Source organism: Corella eumyota, chromosome 3 (assembly GCF_963082875.1).
Source record: "Corella eumyota chromosome 3, kaCorEumy4.1, whole genome shotgun sequence".
In the NCBI taxonomy this organism is placed as follows: Eukaryota; Metazoa; Chordata; class Ascidiacea; order Phlebobranchia; family Corellidae; genus Corella; species Corella eumyota.
This window is the reverse complement of record NC_137492.1, coordinates 799510-825523: the sequence shown is the minus strand read 5'-3', so window position 1 is coordinate 825523 and position 26014 is coordinate 799510. Positions and strand designations below refer to the sequence as shown.

General features: G+C 34.0%; 1 protein-coding gene across 1 annotated transcript; it reads left to right on the top strand.

Moving 5' to 3' along the window:
* The first annotated feature begins 287 nt into the window (after window positions 1-287).
* LOC145745392 (NACHT, LRR and PYD domains-containing protein 3-like) lies at window positions 288-23180 on the top strand. Its single transcript, XM_082563454.1, has 11 exons — window positions 288-415; window positions 613-679; window positions 1389-1571; window positions 1966-2012; window positions 2623-2707; window positions 17324-19122; window positions 19837-20001; window positions 20482-20643; window positions 21072-21233; window positions 21900-22063; window positions 22320-23180. The coding sequence occupies exons 1-11, from the start codon at window positions 299-301 to the stop codon at window positions 22345-22347; spliced, it is 2979 nt and encodes a 992-aa protein (XP_082419580.1). The 5' UTR covers window positions 288-298; the 3' UTR covers window positions 22348-23180.
* The last annotated feature ends 2834 nt before the right edge of the window (window positions 23181-26014 follow it).

Below are 26014 nucleotides of genomic sequence, written 5' to 3'. Positions count from 1 at the left end.
ATTAAACTTGGTTTTTATTGTTAGGTTTCACTGAATTGTATTTTAGTAATATTTTTGTAATATATTTGACATTTTGTTGCATTAAGATAGAAAATTTTAAAAAAATAAAACTTTTTTAAAGTAAACTTTTTATAGCTTTAAAAATGTATAAATATTAATGCTTTTATGTTGTAGTGTAGGGTTAATTATTCTAACAAATCCCATTTATTACTCACATAAAACACGTGGTAACAACATCTTAAAGAAGAAAATAGTTCAAAAACTATTTATTTTTTATTTAGTATTAGGAAAAATAAAAATGGAAAATAGTAACCCAGAGTTGCCAAATAATTCAGAGTCATCAATGCCAAGTAACAATGACTCAGAGTTGCCAAATAGTAATGATCCAACTTTGACAAATGTAAACCGTTCCCAGGTGCATGTTGTTTAACAATTACATATTTACTGTTTTAGCTTCGTTGATATTTAAAGTTGTGCGTTTTACTACTTTAACATTATTTATAAAAGTTATCGTATTTTAATTTAAAAGTTTCAAAAATTAAAAATCTTGTTTAATGTTTTTGTAAAGTTTTTATTAAGTCATGAGGTTTTAATTGAATTCAATTTTTACAGGATTCTCAAGCACCTGTTATAAATATTCCTACTGGTGTTGATCTTAGTACATTAAATTTACCCCCAAGTAAGTTTGTTATATATTTTTAGGGTTGAAGGTAAACTAAAAAGTTTTGGTTTAATTTCCATTGAGTTTTAATATAAATTGACAATAAGTCCTTTTATATGGGCACTTAAATGCGTTCCGAACCAGTTTTACGAAGCTGTTTAAAAAGAGAATCAACGCAAAAGCTACAAATTTACATGGGTGCTTCGGAAATTAGATTCCTATTTTATGTAATGAATTACAGAATAAAAAATATTAGAAATGTAGCATTTGATGCTATAATTTTAAGTTTTACATATTCTAGTTCAACAAAAAATAAAGAAATATTAATTCTAAATGAAAGGGTAGGCATAGAAATTTATTAAGTTAACAAAAATATTTAAATTTTTATTTTAAGTTATCGAAAAATTACTCCACCACATTAAAACGTTTGAAATTTTTTTGTTTTTCTTCTAGTGAGTTGTATTGATATTAAAATTTAATTAAAATTATGCCCATAAAAGTAAAAAAGGCAATAATATTTAATGAGCGCGTTTTCTCGCTGTGAACTTAGCAGTTACGACCGGGTTTTTGGAACGGGTTTCGAATCAGTTTAATTCTCTTGAATACATGAGTCAGCGTAAATAGGAGAGAGTCGTGTTTTCGACCTGTTCCGAAACGCGATTAAACGCCCCATGTAAAAGGGCTTATTGTATAGTTTTTGATTTTTAATTGAAATATTTTCTTGCAGATGCAGTGGTAAATATTCAATCTGCTGTTATTAATCAAAATCAATTTACCTCAAACCAAACTATCCAAAACACTCAGAATATTCAAAACACTCAGAATATTCAAAACACTCTCAATGTCGACCAATCTGGTGGAGTAAATGTATCTGGAGGAAATTTAGAACGCTGTAATATTTTTGCAAGTGGTAAATAAGTTTAATGACATGAATAAACAAAATTAGTTGTAATTTTGTTAATCTTATATTCTTGTATTTTAAATCTTGGAATTAGAGTAAGCTTGCATGCTAACAAAATTGTAACCAACATTTCATGTTCTTCTTTGGCTTCAACATTAGCAAGTTTTAGCATTTTAGTTTTACTTAGAACCTAGCCTTTTAGGTCCCACCATCTTAGTCGTGATATCTTAGTCTTAGCATCTTAATCCTACTTAGGCTCTGGCATAAGCAAGAGCATAGAGCACTTGTAAACTACTACAACGATTACTTTAACTAATTATACATAACTTTAGCATAACTACGCTACCATTTTATATGTTATACAACTATTGCTTTTCATAATTAATATTTTTTCATTGAACAGGTGCCTCAAAAGAAGGTAAAGAGCAGTACACACCTTCTCCAAGAAAGGTATTTAATTTATTTAATATTTAATATTAAATGTATCACTACATATTTTGGTTTAAAATAAAATATTTTTGTACAAGTTTTGTACAAATTTAAGATATTATTGACCTCATAATATTACTGCTACCCAGTCTTAAGTTGTACAAGTTTAAGATATTATTAACCTCATGTTATAACCCCAGCCTAGTCTCAAGTTGTTAAAGTTTCGAATGTTATTGATTTCATATTATTAGGCCAAATTAGTCTCAAGTTGTACAAGTTTAAAATATTACTGACCTCATGATATTACTCTAACTTAATCTCAAGTTGTATGCATCTGGGATTTATCTTATGATTTAAGCCAAAGCCAGTTTAATGTATACCAAATACAAATGTTAAATTATTTAAATACAAATGTTAAATAAGCGAGGTTTTTAAGTTTTGCAGTTTTGCATGTTGTTCTTGGATATGAGCATTATTGTTGTTGTAACATAAAAAATGTTTTACACAAACATTTTTTTAACCATTTATCTTATTGTGACAAAAGAGAAAAGATACATTAACTTTTTTTGTATTTTGTTTTTCTAAGGCTGTGGATAGCAATTTGTTTTACTTAACTAAAGTTTTTTTAAAGGAATATCCTGAGGAACCTCAAGCCCAGGTAAAAGGAATTTTAAATCCTTCTCCAACACAAAGAACGCCAACAAGAAATATGCAAGGTGAGTGTTTTATGTCTCTGGCTTTGGTATAAAAAAAAACTTTGCTGTGAACATTTATGTAACAAATGAAAGCCTACTAAATCTATATTGTTGGCCTATTACCTTATACTTTTTAAGCAAAAATATAGGCTTCTGGTCTATGAATATAATTGTTACGTCGTCCTTGCAATAAGTGCGGCTTTGATACACTCAGACGAGTAGCAGAAATTATCAATTACCAACACCAGACTTAGTTATAGTTATTAACTCGTTTAGACATCAATCACACCAGTTTAACTTTCTTTGAACTTATTATTGTTAGCCCTTCATATGACGCAACAATAGGACAACACAATTCTTATAACGAAAAACGGTGCACACAGATCGATGAAAAATACGGTTTCTAAAACAAAGAAACATATATAAACTACTTATATAATCCAAAATACCCTACACAATTATTTTAAGATAACAGTAAACATTTTAAAACACTCAAATTAACAGTAGTGAAAACATTATAAAACACGTGCTTACCAAACTATTTTAAGACAAAGCCCAGTTGAACAATATATCGGTATGGTAAAATCTCGTTGGCTTGGTAATTCAGTTTATCATTTATACTTAATTTACACAAAGTACATAAAAAGAAACATAAGATTGGACTGGATTAAAACAGATAAAACTAACACGCTAAATTTATATCTTATCTCTGACAATACTTGGCTAAAGAAAGAACATAAAAGCGTTCAAGCGTAAAAGTATATGACAATAAATTCACACTGGTTCAATATTTTACACTCCCCTCAAATATGTAACCCCGGAAGAACATATTTTACAAACAAACTACCTATTAAGTGTCAATTTAACGCCCTTAGTAAGCGTCTAGTCGATAACGACTAAAGTTAAAAGTTCGATTAGTTTTCAGAACTAATTTTGTAGCATCTTTGCTACTATTGTTCAATGTCTTATTAGACCTCCTCTAGCGAACCTGGACCCACTTGAACCTCCTCTAGCGAACCTGGACCCACTTGAACCTCCTCTAGCGAACCTGGACCCACTTGAACCTCCTCTAGCGAACCTGAACCCACTTGAACCTCCTCTAGCGAACCTGGACCCACTTGAACCTCCTCTAGCAAACCTGAACCCACTTGAACCTCCTCTAGCGAACCTGGACCCACTTGAACCTCCTCTAGCGAACCTGGACCCACTTGAACCTCCTCTAGCAAACCTGAACCCACATGAACCTCCTCTAGCGAACCTGGACTACCATGTTGGTCACTTTGTATCCAGTTAGGGGGTTCACTGCACAACCCTTTATCCGCCTCGACTATCAAGCACAATTTTGCAATCGGTTGCTTCATCTCATTGTTTGCAGTTTTAACGGACACTGATCGCACCACTCCAGTTGAATAAGGATAAGTTGTTGTAATCCGACCAAGTTGCCACTGGCAACGTGGGTTTAAGTTATCCACAAGAAGAACAATATTGTTGACCATAAAGTTGCCTTTTCGCACATGCCATTTTTGACGTGAAGTTATCAATGGAAGATACTCTTTAACAAAGCGCCTCCAGAACTCATCTGCTAGATATTGAGTATTTCGCCAGCGTTGCAGGGCGTAACAATCCCTTTCAGTAGTTAAAGTAGGGGGCAAATCATGGGTTGGCTTCGGCATGAGTAAGTCATTAGGCGATAACGCCTTTGCATTTCCTTTCGTGAAAGCTAGAGGGGTCAAAGGTCGAGAGTTCACAATTGCCTTAACTTCAACGAACAGTGTGTGTAACATTTCATCAGTTTGGATTCTTTGAGTTGAAAGAGATAACAATATTCTCCTAACGGTTCTGATCATACGCTCCCAAGCTCCTCCAAAGTGGCTAGCAGCAGGTGGGTTAAACGTCCAAGTTATTTCCTGTTGCTGCAGGTAATTTTCAATTTGACGTCTGTTCCAGCCCTGAATAGCTTCGCGAAGAATTTTTTCAGCACCCACAAAATTAGTGCCATTATCAGAAAACATTTCATTAACTCGTCCTCTTCTTCCAATAAATCTCCTTAAAGCTGAAATAAGGATGTCAGTTGACAGACTGTGAGCTACTTCCAAGTGTATGGCACGTGTTGTCATACATGTGAAAAGACAACCATACCTCTTTACTTGGCTCCGGCCTTGTTTAATAAGTAGCCGCCCAAAGTAGTCCACTTCAGTGTAACTAAAAGGTGGCTCATTAACCTGCAAACGAGCCTTTGGCAAATCTGACATTATTTGCTTTCCATTACTAGAGCTTCGGCGACGACAGGGCAGGCATCGATTAATGACAGTTCGAATAACAGAGCTTCCCTTTTCGATCCAATAAAAACTTCGAATTGAATTCCATGTATAATTTAGTCCAGAGTGGCCCGATTTGCGATGATGCCAATCAATTAACAACTTTGTTGAATGGGAATCATGTGGTAAAATGGCCGGATGTTTTAAGTTAAAGTCAATCGTTTCTCTGGTTAATCTTCCACCAACTCTAAGCATGCCATTCATCAACACTGGACTTAAATTGTAGACTGATTTCGAACACATATTTTTTTTCAGCTTTAAATTTTTCTGAGACAACATTTTCATCAAAACAGGAAAATTCGTTCGTTGGGTATACTTCACCAGTTCAATTTCCGCTTGGCACAACTCAGATCTATTTAAACTGCTGGATATTAAAACTTTATCCAAACTGGCTTCTCTTTTATTAGCCAGAAAACACTTAAATTTCAAAATCCATGCAGTGGCTCTTTTTAACCGGTTCAAACATAAAAAATATGAAATAAAATAATCCGTTGGCGTTATTTCCATGGTAAGGGCTGACATTACCCTGACAGGAAACTTTCTCTCAAATAGTGGAAAATCATCGGGCAATTTGGGTAGTTTATCCAGTTGTGATGGCCAGCATTCTGGTGGTTCTGCTAAGAAATCTGGACCAGACAACCATCTTCCAGATTCCAGAAATTCACTTGCTGTAATAACACGTGTTGCATCATCAGCTGGGTTTAACTTTGTAGGAACATAAATCCAACTTGAAATGTTACTTGACCTTTCAATTTCAGCAAGCCGATTTGCCACAAACACTGGAAACCTTTTTTGTTCGTTATATATACTCTGTAAAACCGCTGTTGAATCCGACCAAAACACTGATGAACAATTGGCTAACTTCAACTCTTCTTTGACCAAGATATCTAATCGAACAGCAGTAACTGCAGCAAGAAGTTCTAGGCGGGGTATGGTGGTGCTAGACTGTGGGGCAATATGGGACTTCCCTATCACAACGGAACAATGCTTGTTATTGAATTTATCAATGGCTCTTAGATAACACACAGCTCCATAAGATAACACACAGCTCCATAAGCAAATGGTGTAGTTGATATTCAGTGATCTTTTCTGTAGATCCTTTAAAACTGCGAGAGAGCGAAATTGCCCTTAACTTTGGAAGCCCTTGTAACCACTCTTCCCATCTTCTAGAGTCACTTTCAGAAATATTTTCATCCCAAGTTAAATCCTAAGAACACAGATCTCTCATTATCAATCTTGCTTCAAGTGTAACTGGAGTTACAAATCCTAATGGGTCGAACAGTGAATTTACTGTGGAAAGTAGTCCTCGTCTTGTGTGGGGATTTTTCTTCAATGACACTTTGAACTGAAACTCATCCTTGGACACATCCCAGTAGACTCCAAGTACCCGATCAACAACACAATCATCTAAACTCATGGAAGTTACAGTCTTTGACCTTTGCTCCTCAGGAACAGATTTTAGCACATCCTCATTATTTGATAGCCATTTCGTCAAGTTGAAACCACCTTTTGACAACATATCACGAAGTTCTTTATTTAATTGAGGTCCTTCTGTAACACTCGACACCGAAGTAAGACAATCGTCAACATAAAAACTCCTTTGCACGACGTCGACTGCCTTTTGAGAATAACCAGATCCAAAACTGCTTGCAACTTGCTTGAGGCAAAACGATGCACAACTTGGTGATAAACGGGCACCAAACAGATGAACCGCCATTCTATGTGGAATTGCCTTCTTTGTCATATCACCTTCAGACCACCATAAGAACCTTAACGCGTCACGATCCCCAGGATCTACTTTCACTTGATGAAACATTGTTTCTACATCTGCGACCAAGGCAATTGGACCCTTTCTAAATCGTGTCAGCACTGCAACCAGACTGTTCATCAGATTAGGACCTTTCATGAGTGTTCCGTTGAGTGAAATGTTGCAATATTTAGCGGCACAATCATACACAATGCGTAGCTTGTCTGGCTTGTGTATGTTGATAACAGGGTGATGAGGTATATACCATGTTAAAGTACTGGTTTCAAGTTTTTTTACCGGCACCTCTTCAGCATAGCCTTTCCTAATATATGTGGACATTACCACCAAATACTTTTGGTGTAAATTTTTATCTCGAACCAGTCGCCTTTTCAGACTCTCGAGACGACGCTCGGCCATTTTAAGGTTGTCAGGCAGCCTTATTTCCTGATGTTTCCAAAGCAACGGGAGCTGAAAATGGCCGTTTACTAACTTGACCGACTGCTTCATTTGCTTGAAGGCAATTCTATCTTCTCGAGAATTTGCAACTTCTAGTTCATTGGCTATTACATAACGATCTGGAGGTTTTAGCAGCTCACACTTTTCAATTTCCTGGACACTAACCTGAGACACCACAGCTTCCCTGTCCAGTGGCTTCCTGGCAAACAACGTCGAACCAAACAGGGACCAACCAAGGGTTGTTCTCATGGCGTCGGGACAACCAGATGAACCCAAGCGAGTCTCTTTAACTCTAAAGGCTTCTGTGACATTGGCTCCAATAAGCAGAGTAACAGTACCTCCAATTACTTCAGGTAATTTAATATCTTGTAGGTATTTGTGCATCTTAAGCGTTCTCTTTGTCGGCTTAACGTTTGGTTTAATGGGTATTTTTTCAATCGACAGTATTTCTGGTAAATTTATGTTGACTTTTTCATCAATTAAGGAACCAACAGATAGACTAACTGAGGTACTTAGACATTCCTTTGCCTGATCAGTCATGGTTTTTAGCCTTAAACGTTTCTGAGCTCCAGTAGCACCTCAACTTTCAATCAGTTTATGCTCACAAAAGAAATCAGAAGAACCCTGGTCCAAAAAGGCATATGTTTTGACCACTTTGTTTTGATAGCGCACCTTTACTGGAATTACATTGAAGTAGACACCGTTCCCAGCAATTTCATTTGCTCTAATCGTGGAACATGACATCTCCTTTTGTCGTGATGTTGATTCGGCACTAACTTGTAATTTATGCAGCAAAGTGTGATGATTATTTGCAGCACAACCTTTAACTTCACACACTGCTTTGATTTCACAATTACCAATGTGATGTCCATGACACAAACAGCGAAAGCAGAGTGACTTCATTCTAACAAGATTTATTTTATCTCGGGATGACATTCCTTTAAATTCTGAACAGATAGAAAGTGAATGAAATTTCTTACAACAGACACAAGCAGGATTTCGGGATAATTTGATTTCCTTGGGTATCGCTTCTGCAGACATAGCATTGCAAGCGGATAACCTTTGACGCCTTGTGTTGTTACCAGTGCTTCTTAAGCTGCTTTGACCATATACAGCTTTTCTATACAGAGTTAGCTATTTCAGACTGTCTGGCGACAAACCTAACCAGATCAATGAAACTAGCCTCATGCCCGCTTTCTTCAACAATTCGGACAGAAAATAAAACCCATTCTTTCTTTAGACTTTCAGGTAGCTTGTCGATAATTTTAACCATTGTCCTAAACGAATTCAGACTAGCAAACTCTTTTAATTCTTTCATTGAAGTAACACATTGTTCCAACAGAATGGAAAACGACATTAAACCATCGGAATCGTTAGCCTTTACCTTAGGGCTTTCCAAAATGTACCTCTCACAACAATTTGCTATAACATGAGGTTGACCAAAGTCATACTTTAACCTCTTTATAGCTAAGGCATATCCGGATCCATCTCTTCCAGTATAATGTTCAATAGTCTGACACACCTTTTCTGAACAATGTTGAATCAGAAACAACAGACGCAGCTCGTCTGTCTCAACATGAGGATTATCTGCAATGTGCATTTTGAACGAACTCATAAAGGAAGTGTACTTCATTGGGTCTCCATCAAATTTTTTAATCACCGGATTTGGTAATATTCTCTTGACTTCTGTGCTATTGCGAGCTGAAACGGTCATTCGGGGTTTCGCTGGGGCAGAATAAACTTCCTCAGGGTAAGGACAGTAGTGGGGTTTGGAATGTGGAATTGGTGGCAACCTTGAAAGGTATGGGGTTTCTTTGGGTAAGTGGGGCTTGAAATCTCCATAATTTGATTGTTGTACTTGAATTATTGGTTTGCGAGGTTTCCTTTCTATCAATGGGGAAAAATCTTCCTTATGCAAAACAGGTTGCAAAGTGGCTTGATTCTGTATTGATTGCTTGATGGATTGTTCCTTATTTGTGGGTATTGGAACAATTTTGAAAGTATTCTGACTTGGTTGGGGTAAAACTGAATCAATCTTAATTGTTGCTGGCAATTTTGCATCTGTATACTGGCTTGAAAACTCGCTTTCATTCTCAGATACATTGTCATCCTATGCATCAGATTCAGCTTGAGCAAACTCTACTTTGCGATCAGCTTCTCTCATTTCAGAGGCAGCTCTTTGTTCGGCCTCTCTCATTTCAGAGGCAGCTCTTTGTTCGGCCTCTCTCATTTTAGAGGCAGCCTCTGCTTGTTGCCCCAACGTTCTTTCTTGAGCATGCCGTTTGGCTAACAATGCCAACTTAAGTTTCACCTTTGACAGGCGGCGCAAACTTTTACATGAACTAGAACTTGACGACCGAGAACAAATACTTGGTGGTCTATTTAAATGTTCCAGATGAAACAATTCTTCGGGCGACAAACTACTGCTTTTTTCAGCACCAATATAGTCTGCCAGCCATCAAGTAACCTTAACATCAAGCTCAGCCTTTACCCGTTTACAATCTTTTTTCTTAGAGACAGTTTCTGGCATGGATTGGCTTGAGGTCATTGAATCACAAAGGCTCATCACTTTGTAGAATTCAGCATCAACCTCCTTCAACAACTCCCTAAACTTGAGCTCATTGTCAGGTTTTGCCATAAACTGTTCTGTTCGGTTGTATTTGTCTTGTAGTGAGCCCAATAGCTCTACAACAGCATCTTTTGATTCCATATTTAATCAGTAGTCTGAAACGTGCTCAACAGCACTAAAATTAAACTCTATAGTTTAAAATAGTTTGAAACGAGATGGTTTAAAATAGTTTGAAACGATGTTACGTCGTCCTTGCAATAAGTGCGGCTTTGATACACTCAGACGAGTAGCAGAAATTATCAATTACCAACACCAGACTTAGTTATAGTTATTAACTCGTTTAGACATCAATCACACCAGTTTAACTTTCTTTAAACTTATTATTGTTAGCCCTTCATATGACGCAACAATAGGACAACACAATTCTTATAACGAAAAACGGTGCACTCAAATTGTGTAAAACACTCAAATTAACAGTAGTGAAAACATTATAAAACACGTGCTTACCAAACTATTTTAAGACAAAGCCCAGTTGAACAATATATTGGTATGGTAAAATCTCGTTGGCTTGGTAATTCAGTTTATCATTTATACTTAATTTACACAAAGTACATAAAAAGAAACATAAGATTGGACTGGATTAAAACAGATAAAACTAACACGCTAAATTTATATCTTATCTCTGACAATACTTGGCTAAAGAAAGAACATAAAAGCGTTCAAGCGTAAAAGTATATGACAATAAATTCACACTGGTTCAATATTTTACACTCCCCCCAAATATGTAACCCCAGAAGAACATATTTTACAAACAAACTACCTATTAAGTGTCAATTTAACGCCCTTTGTAAGCGTCTAGTCGATAACAACTAAAGTTAAAAGTTCGATTAGTTCTCGGAACTAATTTTGTAGCATCTTTGCTACTATTGTTCAATGTCTTATTAGACCTCCTCTAGCGAACCTGGACCCACTTGAACCTCCTCTAACGAACCTGAACCCACTTGAACCTCCTCTAGCGAACCTGGACCCACTTGAACCTCCTTTAGCGAACCTGAACCCACTTGAACCTCCTCTAGCGAACCTGGACCCACTTGAACCTCCTCTAGCGAACCTGAACTCACTTGAACCCCCTCTAGCGAGCCTGGACCCACATGAACCTCCTCTAGCGAACCTGGACTACCATGTTGGTCACTTTGTATCCAGTTAGGGGCTTCACCGCACAACCCTTTATCCGCCTCGACTATCAAGCACAATTTTGCAATCGGTTGCTTCACCTCATTGTTTGCAGTTTTAATGGACACTGATCGCACCACTCCAGTTGAATAAGAATAAGTTGTTGTAATCCGACCAAGTTGCCACTGGAAACGTGGGTTTAAGTTATCCACAAGAAGAACAATATCGCTGACCATAAAGTTGCCTTTTCGCACATGCCATTTTTGACGTGAAGTTATCAATGGAAGATACTCTTTAACAAAGCGCCTCCAGAACTCATCTGCTAGATATTGAGTATTTCGCCAGCGTTGCAGGGCGTAACAATCCCTTTCAGTGGTTAAAGTAGGGGGCAAACCATGGGTTGGCTTCGGCATAAGTAAGTCATTAGGCGATAACGCCTTTGCATTTCCTTTCGTGAAAGCTAGAGGGGTCAAAGGTCGAGAGTTCACAATTGCCTCTACTTCAATGAACAGTGTGTGTAACATTTCATCAGTTTGGATTCTTTGAGTTGAAAGAGATAACAATATTCTCCTAATGGTTCTGATCATACGCTCTCAAGCTCCTCCAAAGTGGCTAGCAGCAGGTGGGTTAAACGTCCAAGTTATTTCCTGTTGCTTCAGGTAATTTTCAATTTGACGTCTGTTCCAGCCCTGAATAGCTTCGCGAAGAATTTTTTCAGCACCCACAAAATTAGTGCCATTATCAGAAAACATTTCATTAACTCGTCCTCTTCTTCCAATAAATCTCCTTAAAGCTGAAATAAAGGAGTCAGTTGACAGACTGTGAGCTACTTCCAAGTGTTGTCATACATGTGAAAAGACAACCATACCTCTTTACTTGGCTTCGGCCTTGTTTAATAAGTAGCGGCCCAAAGTAGTCCACTTCAGTGTAACTAAAAGGTGGCTCATTAACCTGCAAACGAGCCTTTGGCAAATCTGACATTATTTGCTTTCCATTACTAGAGCTTCGGCGACGACAGGGCAGGCATCGATTAATGACAGTTCGAATAACAGAGCTTCCCTTTTCGATCCAATAAAAACTTCGAATTGAATTCCATGTATAATTTAGTCCAGAGTGGCCCGATTTGCGATGATGCCAATCAATTAACAACTTTGGTAAAATGGCCGGATGTTTTAAGTTAAAGTCAATCGTTGCTCTGGTTAATCTTCCCCCAACTCTAAGCATGCCATTCATCAACACTGGACTTGAATTGTAGACTGATTTTGAACACATATTTTTTTTCAGCTTTAAATTTTTCTGAGACAACATTTTCATCAAAACAGGAAAATTCGTTCGTTGGGTATACTTCACCAGTTCAATTTCCGCTTGGCACAACTCAGATCTATTTAAACTGCTGGATATTAAAACTTTATCCAAACTAGCCTCTCTTTTATTAGCCAGAAAACACTTGAATTTCAAAATCCATGCAGTGGCTCTTTTTAACCGGTTCAAACAAACATAAAAACTATGAAATAAAATAATCCGTTGGCGTTATTTCCATGGTAAGGGCTGACATTACCCTGACAGGAAACTTTCTCTCAAATAGTGGAAAATCATCGGGCAATTTGGGTAGTTTATCCAGTTGTGGTGGATAAATTCTGGTGGTTCTGCTAAGAAATCTGGACCAGACAACCATCTTCCAGATTCCAGAAATTCACTTGCTGTAATAACACGTGTTGCATCATCAGCTGGGTTTAACTTTGTAGGAACATATCTCCAACTTGAAATGTTACTTGACCTTTCAATTTCAGCAAGCCGATTTGCCACAAACACTGGAAACCTTTTATGTTCGTTATATATACTCTGTAAAACCGCTGTTGAATCCGACCAAAACACTGATGAACAATTGGCTAACTTCAACTCTTCTTTGACCAAGATATCTAATCGAACAGCAGTAACTGCAGCAAGAAGTTCTAGGCGGGGTATGGTGGTGCTAGACTGTGGGGCAATATGGGACTTCCCCATCACAAAGGAACAATGCACGTTATTGAATTTATCAATGGCTCTTAGATAACACACAGCTCCATAAGCTTGCATTGAAGCATCAGCAAAATGGTGTAGCTGATATTCAGTGATCTTTTCTGTAGATCCTTTAAAACTGCGAGGGAGCGAAATTGCCCTTAACTTTGGAAGCCCTTGTAACCACTCTTCCCATCTTCTAGAGTCACTTTCAGAAATATTTTCATCCCAAGTTAAATCCTGAGAACACAGATCTCTCATTATCAATCTTGCTTCAAGTGTAACTGGAGTTACAAATCCTGATGGGTCGAACAGTGAATTTACTGTGGAAAGTAGTCCTCGTCTTGTGTAGGGATTTTTCTTCAATGAAACCTTGAACTGAAACTCATCCTTGGACACATCCCAGTAGACTCCAAGTACCCGATCAACAACACAATCATCTAAACTCATGGAAGTTACAGTCTTTGACCTTTGCTCCTCAGGAACAGAATTTAGCACATCCTCATTATTTGATAGCCATTTCGTCAAGTTGAAACCACCTTTTGACAACATATCACGAAGTTCTTTAATTAATTGAGGTCCTTCTGTAACACTCGACACCGAAGTAAGACAATCGTCAACATAAAAACTCCTTTGCACGACGTCGACTGCCTTTTGAGAATAACCAGATCCAAAACTGCTTGCAACTTGCTTGAGGCAAAACGATGCACAACTTGGTGATGAACGGGCACCAAACAGATGAACCGTCATTCTATGTGGAATTGCCTTCTTTGTCATATCACCTTAAGACCATCATAAGAACCTTCTATCTTCCCTAGAATTTGCAACTTCTAGTTCATTGGCTATTACATAACGATCTCGAGGCTTTAGCAGCTCACATTTCTCAATTTCTTGGACACTAACCTGAGACACCACAGCTTCCCTGTCCAGTGGCTTCCTGGCAAACAACGTCGGACCAAACAGGGACCCACCAAGGGTTGTTCTCACGGCGTCGGGACAACCAGATGGACCCAAGCAAGTCTCTTTAACTCTAAAGGCTTCTGTGACATTGGCTCCAATAAGCAGAGTAACAGTGCCTCCATTTACTTCAGGTAATTCAATATCTTGTAGGTATTTGTGCATCTTAAGCGTTCTCTTTGTCGGCTTAACGTTTGGTTTAATGGGTATTTCTTCAATCGACAGTACTTCTGGTAAATTTATGTTGACTTCTTCATCAATTAAAGAACCAACAGATAGACTAACTGAGGTACTTAGACATTCTTTTGCCTGATCAGTCATGGTTTTCAGCTTTAAACGTTTCTGAGCTCCAGTAGCACCTAAACTTTCAATCAGTTTATGCTCACAAAAGGAATCAGAAGAACCCTGGTCCAAAAAGGCATATGTTTTGACCACTTTGTTTTGATAGCGCACCTTTACTGGAATTACATTGAAGTAGACACCGTTTCCAGCAATTTCATTTGCTTTAATCATAGAACATGAAATCTCCTTTTGTCGTGATGTTGATTCGGTACTAACTTGTAATTTATGCAGCAAAGTGTGATGATTATTTGCAGCACAACCTTTAACTTCACACACTGCTTTGATTTCACAATTACCAATGTGATGTCCATGACACAAACAGCGAAAGCAGAGTGACTTCATTCTAACAAGATTTATTTTATCTCGGGATGACATTCCTTTAAATTCTGAACAGTTAGAAAGTGAATGAAATTTCTTACAACAGACACAGGCAGGATTTTGGGATAATTTGATTTCCTTGGGTATCGCTTCTGCAGACATAGCATTGCAAGCGGATCCCCTTTGACGCCTTGTGTTGTTACCAGTGCTTCTTAAGCTGCTTTGACCATATACAGCTTTTCCATACAGAGAATTAGCTATTTCAGACTGTCTGGTGACAAACCTAACCAGATCAATGAAACTAGCCTCATGCCCGCTTTCTTTAACAATTCGGACAGAAAATAAACCCATTCTTTCTTTAGACTCTCAGGTAGCTTGTCGATAATTTAAACCATTGTCCTAAACGAATTCAGACTAGCAAACTCTTTTAATTCTTTCATTGAAGTAACACATTTTTCCAACAGAATGGAAAACGACATTAAACCATCGGAATCGTTAGCCTTTACCTTAGGGCTTTCCAAAATGTACCTCTCACAACAATTTGCTATAACATGAGGTTGACCAAAGTCATACTTTAACCTCTTTATAGCTAAGGCATATCCGGATCCATCTCTTCCAGTATAATGTTCAATAGTCTGACACACCTTTTCTGAACAATGTTGAATCAGAAACAACAGACGCAGCTCGTCTGTCTCAACATGAGGATTATCTGCAATGTGCATTTTGAACGAACTCATAAAGGAAGTGTACTTCATTGGGTCTCCATCAAATTTTTTAATCACCGGATTTGGTAATATTCTTTTGACTTCTGTGCTATTGCGAGCTGAAACGGTCATTCGGGGTTTCGCTGGGGCAGAATAAACTTCCTCAGGGTAAGGACAGTAGTGGGGTTTGGAATGTGGAATTGGTGGCAACCTTGAAAGGTATGGGGTTTCTTTGGGTAAGTGGGGCTTGAAATCTCCATAATTTGATTGTTGTACTTGAATTATTGGTTTGCGAGGTTTCCTTTCTATCAATGGGGAAAAATCTTCCTTATGCAAAACAGGTTGCAAAGTGGCTTGATTCTGTATTGATTGCTTGATGGATTGTTCCTTATTTGTGGGTATTGGAACAATTTTGAAAGTATTCTGACTTGGTTGGGGTAAAACTGAATCAATCTTAATTGTTGCTGGCAATTTTGCATCTGTATACTGGCTTGAAAACTCGCTTTCATTCTCAGATACATTGTCATCCCATGCATCAGATTCAGCTTGAGCAAACTCTACTTTGCGATCAGCTTCTCTCATTTCAGAGGCAGCTCTTTGTTCGGCCTCTCTCATTTCAGAGGCAGCTCTTTGTTCGGCCTCTCTCATTTTAGAGGCAGCCTCTGCTTGTTGCCCCAACGTTCTTTCTTGAGCATGCCGTTTGGCTAACAATGCCAACTTAATTTTCACCTTTGACAGGCGGCGCAAACTTTTACATGAACTAGAACTTGACGACCGAGAACAAATACTTGGTGGTCTATTTAAATGTTCCAGATGAAACAATTCTTCGGGCGACAAACTACTGCTTTTTTCAGCACCAATATAGTCTGCCAGCCATCAAGTAACCTTAACATCAAGCTCAGCCTTTACCCGTTCACAATCTTTTTTCTTAGAGACAGTTTCTGGCATGGATTGGCTTGAGGTCATTGAATCACAAAGGCTCATCACTTTGTAGAATTCAGCATCAACCTCCTTCAACAACTCCCTAAACTTGAGCTCATTGTCAGGTTTTGGCATAAACTGTTCTGCTCGGTTGTATTTGTCTTGTAGTGAGCCCAATAGCTCTACAACAGCATCTTTTGATTCCATATTTAATCAGTAGTCTGAAACGTGCTCAACAGCACTAAAATTAAACTCTATAGTTTAAAATAGTTTGAAACGAGATGGTTTAAAATAGTTTGAAACGATGTTACGTCGTCCTTGCAATAAGTGCGGCTTTGATACACTCAGACGAGTAGCAGAAATTATCAATTACCAACACCAGACTTAGTTATAGTTATTAACTCGTTTAGACATCAATCACACCAGTTTAACTTTCTTTAAACTTATTATTGTTAGCCCTTCATATGACGCAACAATAGGACAACACAATTCTTATAACGAAAAACGGTGCACACAGATCGATGAAAAATACGGTTTCTAAAACAAAGAAACATATATAAACTACTTATATAATCCAAAATACCCTACACAATTATTTTAAGATAACAGTAAACATTATAAAACACTCAAATTAACAGTAGTGAAAACATTATAAAACACGTGCTTACCAAACTATTTTAAGACAAAGCCCAGTTGAACAATATATTGGTATGGTAAAATCTCGTTGGCTTGGTAATTCAGTTTATCATTTATACTTAATTTACACAAAGTACATAAAAAGAAACATAAGATTGGACTGGATTAAAACAGATAAAACTAACACGCTAAATTTATATCTTATCTCTGACAATACTTGGCTAAAGAAAGAACATAAAATCGGTCAAGCGTAAAAGTATATGACAATAAATTCACACTGGTTCAATATTTTACAATAATAAAGCATTTTTACATCACTAGGTTAATTTATGACAATATAAAAAATTTCATAACTATTTTATCTGTGTTGTAATGTGTATAATAAATGGGATTATAAGTTGCATAGAATTTTAGAGGGGTAAGTAAAATAAAGTAAGTAATTATATTATAAAATATATACCTTAACTAATATATTTAGTCAAAATTTTTGTATTTCAGGGGATTGTTTATGTGTTGAACTATCTGAAAAATGTTTTGAACAAGCTAGACTTTTTGCTGGTGAGTTCTGCTCTCCTGTTGAATTGGGCAAACAGATAGAATATGTTGAGTTAGAAATTGCTGAATACTCTTCCACTGATATTAAAGACTTGGATTCAGTTGATCATCATAATACCAGAAGAGAACAACTTAAAAGAATGTCCAAGCTAACTCACAATTTCTCTGGAACTAAAATTAAGTTAAATAAACTTTTTGAATTTGCAACACAAAAAGCTGAAACGGATGCTGACAAAAAACATTTAAAGGGAGAAAACAGAAAACTATTTGTAAAGTTAAATTCCAAAGTGGTTTCGGTGATAGGATCTGCTGGGATGGGGAAGACCACTCTTATTAAGATGCTTATAAGCAACATCGGGTGCAAAAATAATGACTTTTTAGCGAACATAAAATTCTTATTTTGTATTAAGTTGCGATCTGTTGATTTTGGTAAAGAAATGTCAATTTTTAGATTTCTTGTTGCAAATTCATCTATTGATTGGGAAAAGCCAGAATCTACTGATGTAGAATCATTTAATTGTATTAAAAACAGTTCTGACATGATCCTTATCTTTGATGGACTGGATGAAGCTGATAGTACCACGCTAGGGGAGGAACCTAAAAGTTTAGTTTCTACAAATGGATCAGCTGAGCAGTTTTTAAATAGCATCTTTAAGGGAAAGTTATTTCCTAATGCTTATAAGCTTATTACATCTCGACCAAAGCAAATGTTTGAGTGGCATCCTTCTTGTAGACCTAACCTGGTGGTAAAATTACTTGGTTTTAAAAAGGAAGCTCAAGAAAACATGTGCGTGCAGATATGTGGGGAAAATTCATCTAAAGTATCTAAATACTTGCAAGATCATCCAGATATTGATGCTTTTAATTATGTTCCTGTCAACTGCATTCTAACTATGCACTGCATAAATCAAGCAATTTTGACTGACACAGCAGTTGAACTAAAAACAATGACGCAGGTAATGCTTTCTTCTTTATTACACTATGTTAGATCGGAACATTTTCGCGACAACACAGAAAATCTTAAAGAAGGTTTCAAGGGTCTTGCTTGTCTTGCTTGGAATGGTTTCAAGAATACAAAAATTATTTTTGACCAAAATGACATAATTGATGCTGGTATCTTAAAAAAAATTCTGAAAACATTTCTTGACACTTTTGTTTATGATTCTTCGAACATGAGAGTCAAGATATTAGAAGGAGACAAACGAAGCAACTTCAGTCATCTCACCTGGCAAGAACTGTTTTCTGCTATGTATTTATTCTTATTGGCAAGTCGAGATGAATTTCAAGAATGTGTTCCGCAGTTTTCCACTAGTCGATGGGAAGTAGTCACAAAATTTCTTTACGGATTCTACAGTTCCAAGGATTTGTCTATGTTTCAATCTTGTTCTACAACAGTTTGTGATGGAAAACGGAAGGTGTTGAAAACATATGCTAAAGACTTGTGTCAGAAACTTAGTCTTTCATCTTTAGATTCTAATCAACAACCAGAGCACGCTGCTACAATCCTTCAACTTAGCAGTTATTTGTACGAATCTGAAAATAATGACCTCAACCAATCTGTGTTAAACCTTCTACCTGACAACCTGGATCTTGACTTTAAAGAAAAGTTGTTGCCAAGTGATATTATTCACCTTTGCTACATGTTTAAAAAAATCACCAAACCTCTTTTTGTAAGAATCAATTTGAAAAGTTTAACTGATTGTTTAAAGTTAATATCTTCAGCTGAGAAAGGAAAGGCTAAGGTTTGTAAAACTTGATTATTTTAATTGTTTTTTAATTTATGCATGTTAATTAGTACCATTAAATAAGGGTATTATTAAAAAAATAGTTTTTTGATTATTCTAGCTTAAATATTATGTGACAAAAATTTTTTATCTTGTATTTTTCAAGGTTATGTTATTATTATATCTTAACAATAACCTTACATATAAGTTAAGTTAAAAAAGTGATTTTAATTTTTTCATTTACAAATGGAGACAAATATAAATTTATACATCCCAGTTATTTAAAGATAATCATAATAAATAACTAAACATTAAAAAATACAATAAACTTTTAAACTGTTTAAAACTTTGAATTGGTTTCATATTGGTATGACATCACAAACAATATTTTGTTGTTTGACAATAAGTATTTTGTGGTAAATTATTAAACTTATAAAATTTTATTATTAATAAAACTTTATTTTTATAAAAAATAATTAAAAAAAATATTATTTTTATATACATGAAGGTGAATAAAACTTTATTAATTTAACATAAATATTATAAAAACATATACGCAAAATGTTTATACCATTAAGTTTAAAAAAAACTAAATTTATTAAAGCCATTCTTTAAATTTTTTTTTCGATAATAGTAAACCAGCAGTATGCTTCAATAATTGGTTTTTATTCAAGAAATTGTTAGGTATTAACTATGATAATTTTTTAATCAATTTTGTTAAATTATTTTTAGATAACATTTTCGTTAAACTCATTTAACCAAAACATTGATAACGAAGAAGCGGAAGCACTTGGTAAAGTTATGGACAAGTTTGAAGTGCTTAATATTATGTATTGTAACATCACAGAAGTTGGTGGGATTGCCATTGCTGAAGGATGTTTAAAGTTAACATCTCATGTAGGTGTTTTATTTAATATAATTATAGCAGAATATATTTAAAATTGTTGGTTGGTTTGGTTTATTGGATATAATTACAATTACTTTTTTGTTTTTAAATTGTTTTATTAAGTTATAATTTTTATAAAATGATTTTTTATTAAAAGTAATATAGTTTATTTTTTTTAATGTTATATTAACATATTAAGAATTTGGAATATCTTGTTTTTATTAATTATGTTAAATTATTATATTAATTAATTTTATTGCGTGAGTTTTATTTGTTTAAAAAAATTAAAAAAAATTATTTACTGAATAAATAACGTAAGTTATGCAAGCAATCATTCAAACAATCATCATTCTGATTGTTCTGTGACGTCATACTCTGTTACAAATCTGTATAAGTGCCTTTATTTTTTGTTAATATTTTAACTTAGTAATTAAATAAAATTGTTTTCAAACAAACCTAAAATTAAATAAATCCAATTTTCTATTTATTAGATGAAGGTGTTAAATTTATCAGGGAACAAAATTGCTGATAAAGGAGCGGAAGCACTTGGTAAAGTTATGGACAAGTTTAAAGTGCTTTATATTAGTGAGTGTAACATCACAGAAGTTGATGGGATTGCCATTGCTGAAGGATGTTTAAAGTTAGCATCTCCTGTAGGTGTTTTATTTAATATAATTAAAGTAGAATATATTTAAAATTGTTGGTTGGTTTGGTTTGTTGGATATAATTACAATTACTTTTTTGTTTTTAATTTGTTTTATTAAGTTATAGTTTTTATAAAGGGATTTAATATAAATCAATATAGTTTATTTTTTTAATTATCTTAAATTATTATATAAATTAATTATAATAAGTGAATTTTAATTGTTTATAAAAAAAAAAAATTATTTACTGGATAAATAACGTAAGTTGTGCAAGCAATCATTCAAACAATCATCATTCTGATTGTTCTGTGACGTCATACTCAGTTACAAATCTGTATAAGTGCCTTTATTTTTTGTTAATATTTTAACTTAGTAATTAAATAAAAATTTTTTAAAACAAACCGAAAATTAAATAAATTTATTTTTCTATTTATTAGATGAAGGGGTTAAATTTATCGGGGAACAAAATTACTGATAAAGTAGCGGAAGCACTTGGTAAAGTTATGGACAAGTTTGAAAAGCTTTATATTAGGGAGTGTAACATCACAGAAGTTGGTGGGATTGCCATTGCTGAAGGATGTTTAAAGTTAGCATCTCCTGTAGGTGTTTTGTTTAATATAATTAAAGTAAAATATATTTAAAATTGTTGGTTAGTTTGGTTTATTGAATATAATTACAATTGCTTTTTTGTTTTTAATTTGTTTTATTAAGTTATAGTTTTTATAAAATGATTTTTTATTAAAAAGTAATATAATTTATGTTTTTAATGTTATATTAACATATAAAAAAAATTGGATTATTTTGTTTTTATTAATTATGTTAAGTTTATATATTAATAATTATAATGAGTGAGTTTTAATTGTTTATAAAAAGAAAAAAAAATTATTAACTGAATAAATAACCTAAGTTGTGTAAACCATTGTATAAACAATCGTCATTCTGATTGTTCTGTGACGTCATACTCTATTGCAAAATTTTTTTATCTCTTTTATTTAACGTTGTGGTTATTTAAAATTAAATAATTAACAACACGCAAATATATTTATTATAAATATTAGTTTTTTAAAATATATTAATTATTAAAATTGCACTTTTATAATTAAAATAATCGCGTTTTGTTAATTACTTAATTTACAATTTAAATCAATGTAAAATGCGATAAAGTTTCAAATCATTATGACGTAATAATGGTTTTTACAATGGGGGTTATATAGCTTTGTTATTCCATAAATAAAACAAAATGTTTTAAACACTTAAATGTTTAGATGGAATGGTTGGATATTGGCGGCAACAAGCTTGGGGATGGTTGTGTTGATGCTTTCATATCATGTCTCCACAACTTTGAAGTATTAGATGCATATCGTTGTTTCAGTGATGAAGGACAACAACGATTACGTGAAGCAAATAAATCGGGTCCAAATATTTTATTGTAAGTTGAATTTAAATATTATTCACTGAATTTTATAAACTTTATAATAACCATTTAATATAATTAGTTTAATTAGTTTTAATTAAATCCATAATTTTATTGTTTTAATTTTAAATTATGTTTTTAAACCACATTTCTTATCCATTGTTAAACTAATATATTTTGTAGTAAAAATATTATTATATTTTATAAAGGAGATTTAAGTGTCTTTTAATTTATTGCGGAAATATTTAACATTTTTATAATTGTATTTTAGGTTAAATGATGTACTAAGAAGGAAATAATTACAACACTGTAATTATTTGTAATTCAAATAATTCAAGGCGAGCTTTCAAGCCGGTTAACCGATAAAAATTCCGATCAACACTGAGCATTTAGTTTCGCCAATTCATCTTTGTGACGTTATTATGATGCCATATTCTTGGTGACGTCATGTTTTTAGTGGCATTGTATTGTAGGACCAACTGTGTTTAATCAACTTAAAAGCAAGCTATGGAAACAAATATAAACTGTTATTATTTATTCAACCCTATTTTATGATAACACACATAAACCAAAATAATAATAATATTTATGTAGGTTATAGAAGGGATAATTTATTTTAATTTTGCTTTTTTGTTTAAAGTTTAAAATATTTACAAGTAGTTAAAGTTCGTGTTTGGTTTAAATGTTATGCGACATCCGAACAAATATTTTATTTTCTTATTCTATGATTATTTTGTCTTTTTTGTGTTCCGTTCTACCATGTTATAAGAGTTTGGTATTTTTAACTAGATTTTTGCAATTAACTATTTAATCAACTATTTTTATAGTTTTCATCATTTGATCCATGTTTTTGTTGTCGTTCAGTTTAAATTTAATTTTTAATTATGGTTTAAAATCTTGGAAAGCTCCCGCTTTTAGTTTAAAAATGTTATATTTTTTATAATTTGTCAAATTTCTTTATTACGTTATATTTCACTTATATCAATTATAATCTTGTTAAGTTTTGTAAGGTAGATGTTTTACTTAAATCTTTTATTTGGTTTACTGTTTGTAGACTACCGAGGATAAAATAAAAACAAAAATAATTCAACCGTACTAAGAGGTCGTGGTTTGCTTACTGTACTGCTTAGGGAGACCCACGTGTTTCACGTTTGATTTTATTCAACTTATAAACATATTTTAAACATTAATATCTTAATAATAATTTATTTTTTACTGAATACAAATAATATGAGTGATTATGTTATGTAATAAAGAACTCTTATGACGCATAATTGTGATAAATTGTTTGTTTTAATTAAGATTAAAAGTGAGTGATTGTGTTGATTGTGCTTGTTTAACAACAAGTGCCAAACAATGCATGGTTTATAACAAAGAAATATAAAGTTTGGAGCTCCTAAAAGTAACCTGAATATTAAAATTTAAAAAAAAAGAATTTCTTGGTTTCAAATAGTTGTAAGTAATTTATAATTTAAAGTTAAATTTAATAATAATTGGTTCAATTGTTGTATTCAAGAATTTAGAAATACGTTGATATTATAAAAATTGACAACTTTAAATTTTTATTTCCAGCATATCATAATTAGGAGTCTTGTTTAGGAATTTCGCTTAAATATTTCGTTAAACAAAAGTTAAGCAAGATAGGTTGGAGGCAAACACGCAGCAACGTCTAATCAAGGTTTTAATTAACGCGCTTTTCTTGCTCAGAGATTTGCCTAAACACGCAGTTCTATAAGGACGTTCAGTTAAGCTAGTTTTATGTAAGTTAAAAGTTGATTATAATATAAGGAGTGACGTATAATAAGTTATAACTTTAATTAAATATTGTTCTTTTACATTTAAGTTATAATTATAAGCGAAATATTAATTTTTTAGTAGTTTGTATCAGCGGAAGAATACATTGATTTGTAGAATAGTGACGTCGTTTAACGGGTGACTGCATTTCGGAGTGTACGTCATTTCCTTTATAGTCGTTCGTGATTGGTTCAAATTAACATCCGGGATTTTGTGTTTTGAAGGTTTAGGTTTAAATAAAAAAGTTTTTATTTTAAGTTTGACTTTGTAGTTGAAGAAGTTGGCCATATTTGTTTAGGATTAAAACAACAGCTTTATAACATTTTGTTTAGTTTTGTTTACACTTATAATATTAAATTTTTTTTTAAAGATTTATAGTCTTTAATTTGATATATTAAAGTTAAATTATTTCGCACTGAAGATAGATGTTTCGACGAAGCGGACTTCAAAAAAATGGTTAAGTAGATTGAATTTTCTATATTTGTGTAAATTGTTTTATAAAAACTTGTATAAAGTTTATATGGTGTTGTTGATCTGAATATGCAATGGGTTAGGGGTAGGATCGCGCGTGTGTCGACACTTGTTATTTTAATGCCTGGCGTTTAACAGTCCGCATATTCAGAACACGACACCATTTTAAAAGTGTATAAATATATTAACAATACCTAATTAGGCACAGATAACTGCCCGTGCTTTTATTTTCGAGGTTTCTGGTGATGATCTTGCGAAGAATGATTGCTTCGTCATGTCGAGTAGAGAAACAGACGACTACGTCACGAGGAACGAAAATACGGACGACTACGTCACGAGGAACGAAAATACGGACGACTACGTCACGAGGAACGAAAATAGGGACGACTACGCCGCGAAGAACGGAGGAACTAAAGATGACGTCGTTTGAAGAAGCAAAGCTCTCGGAATCAACACGAACAGGAAAGATACCGTTTTAAAATTGACTTTAAAGATAATTTTAAAATTATGATGTTAACAACTTTTAATTAAAACAATTGCTTTTCTACATATAACATCTGCTCCTCTAAACAAGTTCTAACAAAATGTTATTTTTAGCATCCAGTCGCAAGAAAAAGAGACTTTAAAGATAAAGAATAAAGAAATGGAGGAATGGAGGTGACTGAATTATTTTTATATGAATCAGAAAAAAAAATTGTTTTTAACTTTTTTGCATTAAATAATTTTGTTTTTTAAAATCTAAACTGTAGTTGTTACAAGAACTAATCAGGCGATTCTACGGTGATTTGAAGGGGAGATGAAGAATTGGATGTGGCCCTAAGGTAGTTGTTAATTTAGGTATTGATGAGCTGTGAGGAAAAGACCAAGAAAGGTGATTCCTTTAACATACAGGTGAGATACTTGTTATTTTTATTTACCTTCTAAATTGAATTAATGATAATAAATTTATTTATACCTCTTGCTTGTACACTTTACTTTTTATATTAAAAGGCCCACAACCCTGCCCATAAGGCAATGGCTTCCACATGCTAAGTTTAGGATATTATTAATTTAAGATATTACATTAAAATTACCTAATACTAGGATCAGCCTAGTTTGATTAAGCGAGTCGTCAGCCTTACGTAAACTAAATTCGTACGCGTGTTGCAACACATCGCTCCGTACGTCGTTCTAGTTATAGCGCTAGTAGCCGTTTAGTTGTTACGTAATTTAGTTGTTACGTCGTTTAGTTGTTACGTCAGATCGCTTTATTTATTTGTTGTAGTTTACAAAAATAGGTTAGAGTTATATTTTGCACTAGTAAGGTATTGTTATCCGCTAGCGGGTGTGCTATTACTAGAATATTGTCGACAAATTACTTATCGCTATGTAGCCGTGTATATCGACCGCTAGTTGGAGCAATGTAGCTATAAATACCGACCGCTAGTTGGCGCACTGTCATGTAACTAGCTTTGATTCCACACGCTTGCTAATTCATTTTTTATCTAATAGTTTGTTGGTTGTTAATATTTAATTAACCACTAATTATCAGTTACCCATAATTAATTAGTAGGCTACTGGTTTGTGTTTTGTATTTGCCTAATATTTTGTTGGTACGGTTTTAATCTTTTTTTTGTTAAAAATTGTACTGATAATTAGTTTGTTAATCTGTATGGTTCATTTAATTAGTTTGTTTAATAGTTTACCCCTTTACAAATTAAT

Bases quoted from the DNA above. Each gene is read 5' to 3' on its own strand.
- LOC145745392 (XM_082563454.1), top strand. From the start codon at position 299: ATGGAAAATAGTAACCCAGAGTTGCCAAATAATTCAGAGTCATCAATG. The intron at 19,123-19,836 runs GTTTGTAAAACT...AATTATTTTTAG, and splicing joins CTGAGAAAGGAAAGGCTAAG to ATAACATTTTCGTTAAACTC. The intron at 21,234-21,899 runs GTAGGTGTTTTG...TTAAATGTTTAG, and splicing joins GTTTAAAGTTAGCATCTCCT to ATGGAATGGTTGGATATTGG.